The sequence below is a fragment of the Schistocerca americana genome, chromosome 6 (genome assembly GCF_021461395.2).
Source record: "Schistocerca americana isolate TAMUIC-IGC-003095 chromosome 6, iqSchAmer2.1, whole genome shotgun sequence".
Taxonomy (NCBI): domain Eukaryota; kingdom Metazoa; phylum Arthropoda; class Insecta; order Orthoptera; family Acrididae; genus Schistocerca; species Schistocerca americana.
Window position 1 is genome coordinate 119,766,588 of NC_060124.1, and position 12,035 is coordinate 119,778,622.

The following is a 12,035-nucleotide window of genomic DNA, read 5'->3' on the forward strand; positions in this document are numbered from 1 at the left end:
TGTACCAGAAAATGATGATTTGTGGAAAGCATTAATTTTTTGTTTTCATTTGAAAAAAAGTGCTGAAGAGTCATATCGAATGCTTGTCGAGACATATGGTGATCGTGATCTATCAGAAGCAACAAGCAAAAGATGGTTTCAATGGTTCAGAAATAATGATTTTGATGTAAGAAATGAAGAACGTGGAAGACCACCAAAAAAGTTCGAAGATGCCGAATTACAAGCAATATTGGATGAAGATGATGCTTTGAGTCAGAAGCACATGGCAGCAATGCTAAATGTTGCACAACAAACAATTTCTGACCGTTTGAAGGCTATGAGAAAGATCCAAAAGTGTGGAAAATGGGTGCCACATGAATTGAATGAAAGACATGGAAAACCGAAAAACCATTTGTCAAATTTTGCTTCAAAGACATGAAAGAAAATCAATTTTGCATTGAATTGTTACTGGCAATGAAAAATGGATTTATTTTATGAATCCTAAACGGGAAAAATCATGGGTTAATCCGGGACAACCATCAACATCGACTGCAAAACCAGATCGATTTGGCAAGAAGACAATGCTCTGTGTTTGGTGGGATCAGAAAGGTGTGGCGTATCACGAGCTTCTAAAACCTGGTGGAACTGTGAATACTAATCGCTACAGACAACAAATGATCAATTTGAACTATGCGTTGATCGAAAAAAGACCAGAATGGGCCAGAAGACATGGCAAAGTAATTTTTTTACACGAGAATGCACCTACACACAAAGCAAAACTGGTTCAGGATACAATAAAAAACACTTGGCTGGTAGCTGCTACCCTACCCACTGTATTCACCAGACTTGGCCCCTTCTGTCTACCATTTGTTTTCATCAATGGGACACGCATTGGCAGAGGAACACTTTGATTCCTACAAAGAAGTCGAAAATTGGGTGTCTGATTGGTTTGCTTCAAAAGACGAACATTTCTATTAGTGTGGTGTCCACAAATTGCCAGAAAAGTGGTCAAAATGTATAGAAAGCAATGGTCAGTACTTTTAATAAAATGTTTTTACTTTTCAATTGAAAATTAGTGTTTCATTTTCACAAAAAAACGCTCATTTCATACCAGTACACCTGGTATTGCGAAAGGGAAGGCACTGGTGTTAAGCTTGAACTTCTGTTGGTTACATCATATGGATTTACTAATGACTGCTCTTTGTGTTCGTTAGTTAAGAGTTTGTAAAGCAATTGTGATAGTAGCTGTAATACATGCGAGGCTGTGGTGGAGTGTAGTTGTCATACCAGCGTGCCACCACTATTCTAATGCCTCATAAGTGCCTGTTCATCAGCGAAGAATGGCAACTTCATAGTCGCATTCCAGTACAGGGAAATTGCAAATAAGTGCTTGATATGCAAGCAGCTCCAATAAATGAACATTTGTTATCATGTGCAACAGTAAATGAAAAAGTCGATTAGCTCGAATAAATTTTGCAGCAAAGAATGATGACAGAAATAAAACCTTCCTTAATCGCTTTCACTGCTGGCTGAGGTCTTGCTGCTGCTATTGCAGTCATCTACTTTGATCAGCAGCAGTTCTACTGCTACGTCAAGACAGTAGGCTCTTTGTGCATAACTGTTTTCAAGTTTGTGTACATGACTCACTGAATTCTTCCAGACACTTTGAGTAACACTTTCCAGAGCACACCGACACAACTGTAAAGTATCATTTATTTTAAAATTATTGTTCTCCTTTGTTGCCTTGATCTTGACAAATGCCTAAGTATGTTCAATGGCTTTCAATTTACAGGCAACCACAGAAGTGTAGTTTCCTTGTCCACTGATTGCAGTATAGTTTCCAAAAGGTATTCCTGCACCCTGCAGTGCAGTCCTGCATGTTCCAGTAGGCCAGCTCTAGTAAATTCCTCATAAGACACTGCATTAGATGGAATCTCTACATTATCACTTTCGATCCATTCAATAATAGAATCCTTTCTCCATTTCACAGATCGATTTCATGTCACTAGATTTATCATTGTGTGATATGGAGCCACATATAAAACAGACCTAGATCTTTCACGTAATTTTTCAAGTACACTCCTAAACCACTCTACAAAGTGTCTGGCATTCATTTCAGAATGATAGTCTGCACCTCCTTTTTGCCCAATAAAACATAAGCCAGCATTATGCATGAAATCATCTCCATTCCCAATATGGCAAATTATAATCCCTTTTCCAGAACTGTACGGTGCTTGAATTCCTCCTTTCCAGCCATTCCACTCTTGAACGGTTCCTCTGTGATAATTGTACACATTTTTTGATGCTTAAAGCTGTTTTTTGTTCCTGCCAGCAAAACAGGTATGATTTACACCACACCAACTCTCATCAGTGTGATAAATAGTCCATCCAATGTTGCATAAGTGTCTTATTCCCTGAAAGAACTCATCTTTTTCTTGCTACTTGATTATTTTCCATCAGCACAGGTTTTTTGTTGAAGTTTTTGTTTCTGAAGCCCAATTTTTGAATGACATGCCAAAGGGCTGTTTCACTCCTATCAGGAAAATCTTCCACTTCAGTTGTCAGTTTTCCCAATATGGCTGCCACTGTTGCAAACTGCTTTTCCACATAGAACTCAGGGATTTTTCTTCTTATAACTCCCTGTGTAAACTCATTCTATACTAACTTCTGACACCTACCAGAACTCCTTTTTTGGTGATACAAGACTTGCAGTTCCTCTATATTCTTTTGAAATTTGCTGCTTCATTGTACTTCCACTAATACCGAGACATTCTCTGTACTGGCTGTGATATGGAACTGCTGGTGCCCTGTTTTTTTTTTTTTTTTTTTTTTTGGGCCGCAAAGCATGAGCACTGATCACCATCGATTTTTCACAACTCCATAAATGATGCAGGTTTCACACAAGTACGAGGCAACTAAGTACGTTACAAGCACTGTCCCACATGACACCACGACAACAAATGGGAGCACGATTGTTTCCTATCTGATGGAAAGCTGTGATGTAAACACTACAACAATGAACAGTGAAGTGGAAATATGTTTAGAGGTCCGGCAACATAGCACATGCAAGCATGCAGCACGTAGAAACACAATAGCAAATGAATTAAAGAAGTGATATGCAATCTCTCTAGAGATGCTGGCCACAGTATAGCAGGCAGAAATATCTGCTATTAGAGTGTGCATCAAGGATAATCTGCAAAGGTAATACAAGGTTTGCAGCATCTAGATTAATTTAGATGGCCAAAAAACAAAAACTCCACTTTATGTAGGTTTCCTTGCATAAAATTGTAACAGCTGTAAAAGGCAACAACAGAGCTTGCATTTATACTTTTCGTCTTGTTAATATGTATCACTGTATGTTGCCCCCTTTTGAACTAAAATGTAATATTCATACTTCAAATAAAAGTAGACATTTCCACGATTCTGGTAAGGTACAACACATTGATGTTTGTCATGCAATGTGACCAGAATATGAGCTCAAAGTCAGGGGTCAGTCATCATGGAATGGATAATAGACTATAGAGAGCAATTTCTCTAGAGATGCTGGCCACAGTATAGCAGGCAGAAATATCTGTTATTAGATTGTGCATCAAGGAGAATCTGCAAAGGTGATAAAAGGTTTGCAGCATCTAGATTAATTTAGACAGTCAAAAAACAAAAACTCCAACTGAAGAGGCCGTGAAGGCCCAATGGTACAGACTGGTTGCTGTGTTACCCTCAACCCACAGGCATCACTGGATGTGGATACGGAAGGGCCTGTGGTCAGCACACAGCTCTCCTGGCTGTATGTCAGTTTATGAGACCGGAGCTGTTACTTCTCAATCAAGTAGCTCCTCAGTTTGCGTCACAAGGGCTTAGTGCACCCCACTTGCCAACAGTGCTCAGCAGACCGGATGGTCACCCATCTAAGTCCAAGCCCAGTCTTACAGCATTTAACTTTGGTGATCTGATGGGAACCGGTGTTACCACTGCAGCAAGACAGTCAAGCAGCTCTGAAATCTCTAACAGTCCCTACAACAAGATCAAAAGTCATTTCAGAATGCCATGAAGACCTTGTGAGGCTAGGCAAAAGTGACAAGGTAAATCTGCTGTGGATCCCTAGTCACTCAGGATTCAGTGGCAATGAACAAGGTGTTAGGCTGATCACGACAGGTGCGATGATTCCATTTATTGGACCAAATCCTGCCCTAACTATCACTAAGGTGATCGTAAGAACAAAAGTACATAGTTGGATTAGGGGGGATCACACAGAATGTTCCAAAAAACAGAAAAATGGCAAGCCATCGATACAGAAGCCATGTTTCAAGAAATGTCCTGTAATTCTGGGCTTGAGCAGGAGACAATATAAGCTCATGGTAGGACTGATAAGTGGCCATGCGAACTTCAAAAAACAGCTACACATGATGGCTATGGAGGAAGAAGTCCCTAAGTGCAAATTATGCAGAGAAAGGGGATGAAACCACATCACCACAATCTTACAATGTGAAGTGTTGGAAGCCGAAACACAGCATACCCAGCTTATTAATTCCTGAAGAAATTGTGTCTAATAAAGAACTATTAACAGGCCTTCTACTGCTCTTTAAAGGTACCAGCTGGCTTTACTAGAATTACAGAGTGAGAAAACACAATAAACTCAAGTTTCAGTGCAGGGAACAGTGGACTAAGGCTACTGTTATTTTGCCTGCCTACAGGTACCACAATGGAGCATTTGTTTGTGTTCATTTAAAATTCTTCAGTTAAATGAAAATCCTACTAATGTGAAATACAAGTACTCAGTTTTTTGCTATCAAAAGTGTTTAGTTTTCTATTTTTTTGAATATTATCAAAAAAGCACTATGAGCATTGGAATGGTAAGAAGCAGAATTACAGTATTTAAAAATGGGTGTACAAATGTTTATGATGAAATAGAAAGGGGGCAACCATCTATCATCTGAAGACTAAGTTCAAATAATTCACGAAAAAGTTAAAAATTAGATACTTTATGACTTTGTCTTGATTTAATGAGTTTCTTCAAATTTCAAAAAGTGTTCTTTACTAAATTCGTGTGGAATGCTTAAACTACAAACAGTTATGCTGGCACTCATTACCAAAAATGCTGACTTGGGTACACAAAACCAATCAAAAAGTCCATGCTTTGAATTTACTTCTGTGGCACACAAAGGTGAAGAATTTTTAAGACAAGTTGTCACTGGAAATGAAACATTGGTGACTCAGGTTACACCAGACCTGTGACAACAATTCTCATTCCACAGCAAACAATTTCAGCCAAAAAAAACACATTTTACAATGAGAAGGAGGTATTTTCCTTTTTTTTTTTTTCTTTTGCAGAGTAACACAATCATACATACAGTGAAACCCTAGTTAGATATAAATTGTCTCATCTCTTCATTCCGTAAACAGCTCAAATATTATTAACCCATCAGGTGGCAATTTTTTTAAAAGGCTTCATTAGTTGGCTGAAAAGAAGACTATGGTGATAGAAAAATTGTTTTAAAAAATTAGTTGTTTTTATTTAATATTAAAATGGTCACCTCTTCTTTTGCACATCAAGTGCTGGGAATTTGCCGCTTGTGATAGCTCACTGCTATAATGAATGGTAGCTGCATAAGTAGGGAAAAAATTTGGGTGCTAGTGATCACACTCTCATGTACCATATAACATTAAAAAGATATGAAAAAAGTTTTGAGTAGGGCATCAGATTGTGCTCCGCATTGGGTCAAATCCATTAAATATCTAGATTTAGTTAAATGAACATGGACATTAACAATCATAGAGAGGGCAAACCGATGACTTAAATTACCAGAAAAATCACGAGAAAGTGTAGATCTGCATAAGAGTTTGGGTAATACTAGGTTGGATTAAAAACGATTAAAAAAAAAAGTAACTGGGCAGATCCATCAATATGTAATGAACAACAGTCATTATCATGAAACACTACTGGGAACCAGTAAAGTATCACTGTTTGAGAAAATGTAAAATGATCCCACTGACAGATTCTAAAATGAACATGAGAGAGATTATGTCCATTCATGAGTGTTGCAAGTACATATAGGAACAAGTAATGGTACTCTTGTCATGTGACTCTACAACTGCTTGTGGACTATCTATGGTTATGTATTATAGATTAGGTATTAGCATGTTAGAGGAGAAAATACTGTGTGATCTCTTATTCCATACACAAAACACAATTTGACTGCCCCCTCCCCCCTAAATCACATTCACAAACCTGTACACATGCTACATGATTTACAGCTAATCAAATTCAGCTATGTTTATTGCAGTTGATACAAAATGTTTCGAGAATAAGTTCCAGTGCTTGGTGCAATTGGAGCACATTCAGTTGAACTTACAACAATAGGTTCCAGAATTAGTTTATCACCTCAGCTACCTAATTTTTCTGCAAATTATGTTTACCTGAACTCTTCTTTCTGCTTCTTTGTGACATCAGTGTGGAGGCACATTTTATCCAGTGGCCATTCATTTTTACGTGCGGTGGATTGCATAATTGCTGTGAGGAAAGACTGTGGGTTGAAGAATCCTGCCAGCCAGACTGCTGAAGGAAGCTGAAAATTTTTTACTGATTATCAAAGCAGTCAAAAATTACATCAGCACTAAAATGATACTATCAAAATGCATTTAAATGATGAAAGATACATATATGAACATTATTATGACAAAAATAACAAACTGATGCATTCTGAAAGGGGTTTCTACATTGAGGCAGGGAGTGGGAGCAAGGGCGGCTGCTGGTTGGGAGTGGAGGCAGCAGCTTGTGGTGTTCTACTTTTCTGGACAAGTGTTGTTTAACATACACTGCTCATTAACTCTTCACATATTCTGACTGTGCCCTCTTGAAAAGCTATGACAGACTTCTTCACCGACTGCCTCATAAATTCTGTTACTAAAAACTCTACACTAAATTTCTAATTTCTGTTGAATAACATACTGACTGTTTTTACATTAATAAACTATATATTGATAACAACCAAATACACCACTGAATATATAACATCAAACTTCTCTCAATATAAATGCCCAGCACAAAGTCCCTACATAGAATCAAACAATCTACCTGAATTTGACATTTCATCTGTCATTCTTCCTACATCTAAATCTGCATGATTACTGTGCAAATCAAATTAAGGGTCTGGCAGCACATGGGAAAAATGAAAATTTAAATCTTTCTGTGCAAGCTCTGATATATCTCATTTTATTATGACGACCAGTTCTCCATATGTAGGTGAGTGCCAACAAAATATTTTCACATTCAGAGGAGAAATTTGTTGATTGAAATTTCATGAGAAGATCCTTCTGCAACAAAAAGGTTTTTGTTTTAATAATTGCCACCCCAATTTGCTAATCATGTCCATGGAACTCTCGTCCCTATTTCATGAAGGACAGTTACACGTAGTGTAGGCAGTCTCTTTAGTAGGCCTATTGCATTTTCTAAGTGTTTTGCCAATAAACACCAGTCTTTGGTTTGCTTTCCCCACACTATGTGACTTTCCAATTTAAGTTATTTGTAACTGTAATCCCTAAGTATTTAGCTGAAGTCACAGCCTTTAAATGTGTGTGATAAGCTTGTAACCAAAGTGTAATGGATTTCATTTAGTACTCAGTTAGGTGACTTTACACTCTTCATTATTTAGTGTTAATTGCCACTTTTCGCATCATACAGATCTCTTGTCTAAATAATTTTGCAGTTGGTTTTGATCATCCGATAACTTTACAATATGGTAAATGACAGCATCATCTGCAAACAATCCAAGAGGGCTGCTGGGATGTCTCCAAAATTATTTAATACCGATTAGGAACAGAAAAGGGCCTATAATACTTTCTTGGGGAATGCCAGATATTACTTCTGTTTTACTCAGCCCCTTTCTTTCAGTTGTTATGAACTGCAACCTTTCTGACACGTAGGCACACAATTTGATTAGCAATCACTTCTGAGGAACGGTGTCAAAAGCCTTCCGGATATCTAAAATATAGTATTAGTTTGACATCCCCTGTCAACAGCACTCATTACTGCAATGAGAGTAAAGAACTAGTTGTGTTTCACAAGAACAATATTTTCTGAATCTTTGTTGGCAATTTGTCATTAAATGATTTTCTTTGCAATAATTTATAATGTTCGAACAGTGTATGCTCCCGAATCCTATGGCAAATTGACATGGTATGGGTCTGTAATTCAGGGATTACCCTTATTTCCTTTCTTGAGTATTGGTGTTACCTGAGCAACTTTCCTGTCTTTGGTTATGGATCCTCTGACGAGCGAGTGGTTGTACAAGATGCATACTCCGGATGGAACCTAACTGGTGAACAATCTGAACCTTAGGCCTTGCGTTTATTCCTTGATTTATGGGTTTGCTACACCAAGAATACCTGTGTTTAAGTTACTCATGCTGTTTTTAATTCAAACTCTGGAATATTTACTTCATCTTCTTTGATTAAGGAATTTCAGAAAACCGTGTTCAGTAAGTTTGCTTTAGTGGCACAGTCATCAGTAACATTACTGATGCTATCTTCCAGTGATGGTATTGACTGCTTATTGCCACTGGTGTACTTCAAATACAATCAGAATTTCTTTGTGTTTTCTGCCAGATTTTGAGACAAGATTTTCATTGTGGTAACTATTAAAAGCATCGTGCATTGATTTTCTGACTTTATATCTGCTGTGAGACTTAAACAATCTTGCTGGTTTTGCATTCTTTTAAACTTGGTGTGGTTTTTTTTATTGCTTCTACAACAGTGTTATGTCCTGTTTGGTGCACCATGGGGGATCAGTACCATCTCTTATTAATTTATTTGGTATATATCTCTCATTTGTGATAAAGACTACTTCTTTGAATTTAAACCACACTGGTCTACACCTATGTAGTCAGATTGAAAGGGGTGGAAAATGTTTCTTAGGAAGGAGTCAAGTGATTTTAATTGATTTTCTAAATACACATATTCTGCATCTATTTCTGGAGGATGCTGATGTTACAATGTTGTTTTGCTACAGTGACGTTGTTTTTGTTGTTGTTGTTGTTGTTGTGGTCTTCAGTCCAGAGACTGGTTTGATGCAGCTCTCCATGCCACTCTATCCTGTGCAAGCTTCTTCATCTCCCAGTAGCTACTGCAACTTACATCCTTCTGAATCTGTTAAGTGTGTTCATCTCTTGGTCTCCCTCTACGATTTTTACCCTCCATGCTGCCCTCCAATACTAAATTGGCGATCCCTTGATGCCTCAGAATCAGACGTACCAACTGATCCCTTCTTCTAGTCAAGTTGTGCCAAAAATTTCTCTTCTCCCCAATTCTGTTCAATACCTCCTCATTAATTATGTGATCTACCCATCTGATCTTCAACATTCTTCTGTAGCACCACATTTTGAAAGCTTCTATTACATGGCTACACTCCATACAAATACTTTTCAGAAACGACTGCTGACACTTAAATCTATACTCGATGTTAACAAATTTCTCTTCTTCAGAAACGCTTTCCTTGCCATTGTCAGTCTACATTTTATTTCCTCTCCACTTCGACCATCATCAGTTATTTTGCTCCCCAAATAGCAATGTGCAGGGAGGAGACCCCCCAAGAGGGATCATTGCCGACAAAATTTTATTTAATTAAATTTTTCCACGCATAATGTTCGGCCGTAGCCGGCTTGGGCATACTGTGGTGGAAGGTGCTGTCCGGAAGACCATGGTCGGCACATTCCTGCCACGTGCTCCTCAGTCAGACTAAAGTCCCACGGGTGGGTTGCGCTGACGGGGGTACGCTACTAGCAAGGCGCGTTGGCGGAATCAATCCCCCAATCAGAGACTAATCATGTGATCATGTGGGGACGTGGCCGGGAGCGGCGAGGGCGGCTTGGAAACAGCTCCGCGCTCTCTTAGCTTCTGACCTCGGCCCCGAGTAGTCGCTCCTCTAGCCTCTGCCTCTCTGATGAGCAGACGGCAACCCCTCTTGGGGCTGCTCAGCCCTACGTAGGCACCACTGTACCATCATTAAAAGAATAAACTGGGTCCATTCCACTCAATTAATTTTCATTTTACAACGCCCTCCGCTCCTGACTTCTATCCTGACGAACAAATGGTGTCAGAAGTGGGATTACGCGTGACATAAAGCTAGATGAGCTGTTACAGTGGGTTCTGTTTAAAATTACATTAACATACATAAATATAGAAATGAAGCACACAAGTATCATATCAAATTGTTGCAAATACCATATCAATAAGTAAAAAAAAAAGTTAGCTGTCTCCTTGGGCTAACCATCCAAGTATAATAACATTCACATTTTGAGAAGAATTTTCTCGTAACTCAATATATTTGCTGAACACCATTAAGTGAGAGTGACAAAGAAAAGTGACACCAGTCTGGTGCAGGTGGGACATAGATTGTGTCGTAGGATGTCAACGCTGTTGCTAACAAAAGGAGAGAAAAAAACTCGACGATGTCCATAGTGGACACAGAGAGTATAAGGAATTGGATTAGAAAAGACTAAGTTGAGCGTAATTTCTGAAGGACTTTACCTTTATGAAGGTATAGTGCATGGCGCATCGTTTACACGACGTTATCGCCTGCTTAACTGTGTATACAACAATTCTGCGATTCCAAAATAGCTGCTTCATACTTCTTTCTCAAACTCGACATCTCTTACATAAAAAAAAACTTTACTTTGCGACCAAATTCGCCGTCTTTATCCTCTCAACATCTTGCGACTAAACTCGCCATCTCTATAACTCCGTAGTGCTGGCCTCCTTGGGCCCAGCTGGTTGCTTAAAACTCCGTCTATCCTTGCTTGTGTCGCAGTGTCCTGGGACACGTCATACAGTTAAATGCTACTACTTCAATAGTCAGTATTCCTTTGGAAAATACAATGGGGAAACAAAGAAGGCTCAAGGTTTTGAACAGAGATTTCCGCTTACTGGCGTTTAGCTGCGGGCAAGACGCGGTTAGTGTCTGATGTTGCCTGATCAGCTGTCGTCAGAGAGCACGGAACACTGTTCTCGTGGACTCTTCTTCGAGATGGAAGATCAAAGTCTGGGCTGAATAGTTTTGTGTCTGTTGAAAGTTGACAGATCAAAGTGGGTAGGATGGACTGTGCCGCGAAACTGAAAAGTGAAGAAATGACACAGACAGCTAAGGGGCCGCGCGGGAGCCAACCGCATCACGTAAGGTACGTGCCCTTGCGGGGCCTTGCTTGCAGCAACGTATAATACGGCAATGCCATGATACAATCCAAGCATGTCACAGCGGAAAACGTGCTACGAACGCTCGAATTGCGACACGTTATTGGTGGCAATACCGTGACGTGGACAGGTATGTAAGATCTTGCCTGCCGTGTGCACAACGAGCACAAAATAGGCATCCGAGAGCGCCACTGCAAACACTTCCTCAGGCATCTTCACCCTTCGAAATTCTTGCTTTGGATTTCCAAGGTCCTTTTCCACAGTCGCAACCAGGTAACAAATACATTTTGTCTGTCATTGATCACTTTTCACGTTATCTAATTTTGGTTCCCCTCCCCGACATGACAGCTGAAACTGTGGCGAGAGAGTTTGTAAATCGTGTGATACTACCTTTTGGAAGTCCTGATGCCATTTTAACGGATCGAGGAACCAATTTCATGTCTGCTTTATTTGTACAAGTTTGTAAATTGCTAAGAATCAAAAAATGGCGTACAACTCCCTTCCATCCTAAAGCCAACGGTCGTGTTGAACGCGTACACCGTACAATTTGTAAAATGTTATCCTATTATGTTGCAAAAACGCACGCTGATTGGGACAGATATGTACCATATATTTCTTCTGCATACAACACCCGAATACATGAATCCACAGGTATACCCCTTACGAAGCTGTGTTTGGACGGCCGATGAATTCGCCGTTCGAAATAGACAAACTACCTCAAGGTTTATAAATAAAGGAAGTAAATGGTTTAGCCCGCCGGCTAAAAGCGATCTGGTATAAGGTAAAGAGGAATAATATCAAAGCTACTAATAAACAGTTGCACAGGCAGAACAAAAATGCTGTTTTACCGACTTATCAAACAGGTGATTTAGTGC

The 12,035-nt window shown here is 39.3% G+C and overlaps 1 protein-coding gene across 1 annotated transcript in view; it reads right to left on the minus strand.

The window, feature by feature from the left end:
• LOC124620004 (dynein beta chain, ciliary-like) overlaps positions 1 to 12,035 on the minus strand; it is a 588,564-nt gene that overhangs the window by 9,012 nt on the left and 567,517 nt on the right. Inside the window, exon 32 of the mRNA XM_047146668.1 lies at positions 6,394 to 6,542. Coding sequence (XP_047002624.1) covers positions 6,394 to 6,542 — 149 coding nt within the window. The remainder of the gene's footprint in view (positions 1 to 6,393; positions 6,543 to 12,035) is intronic.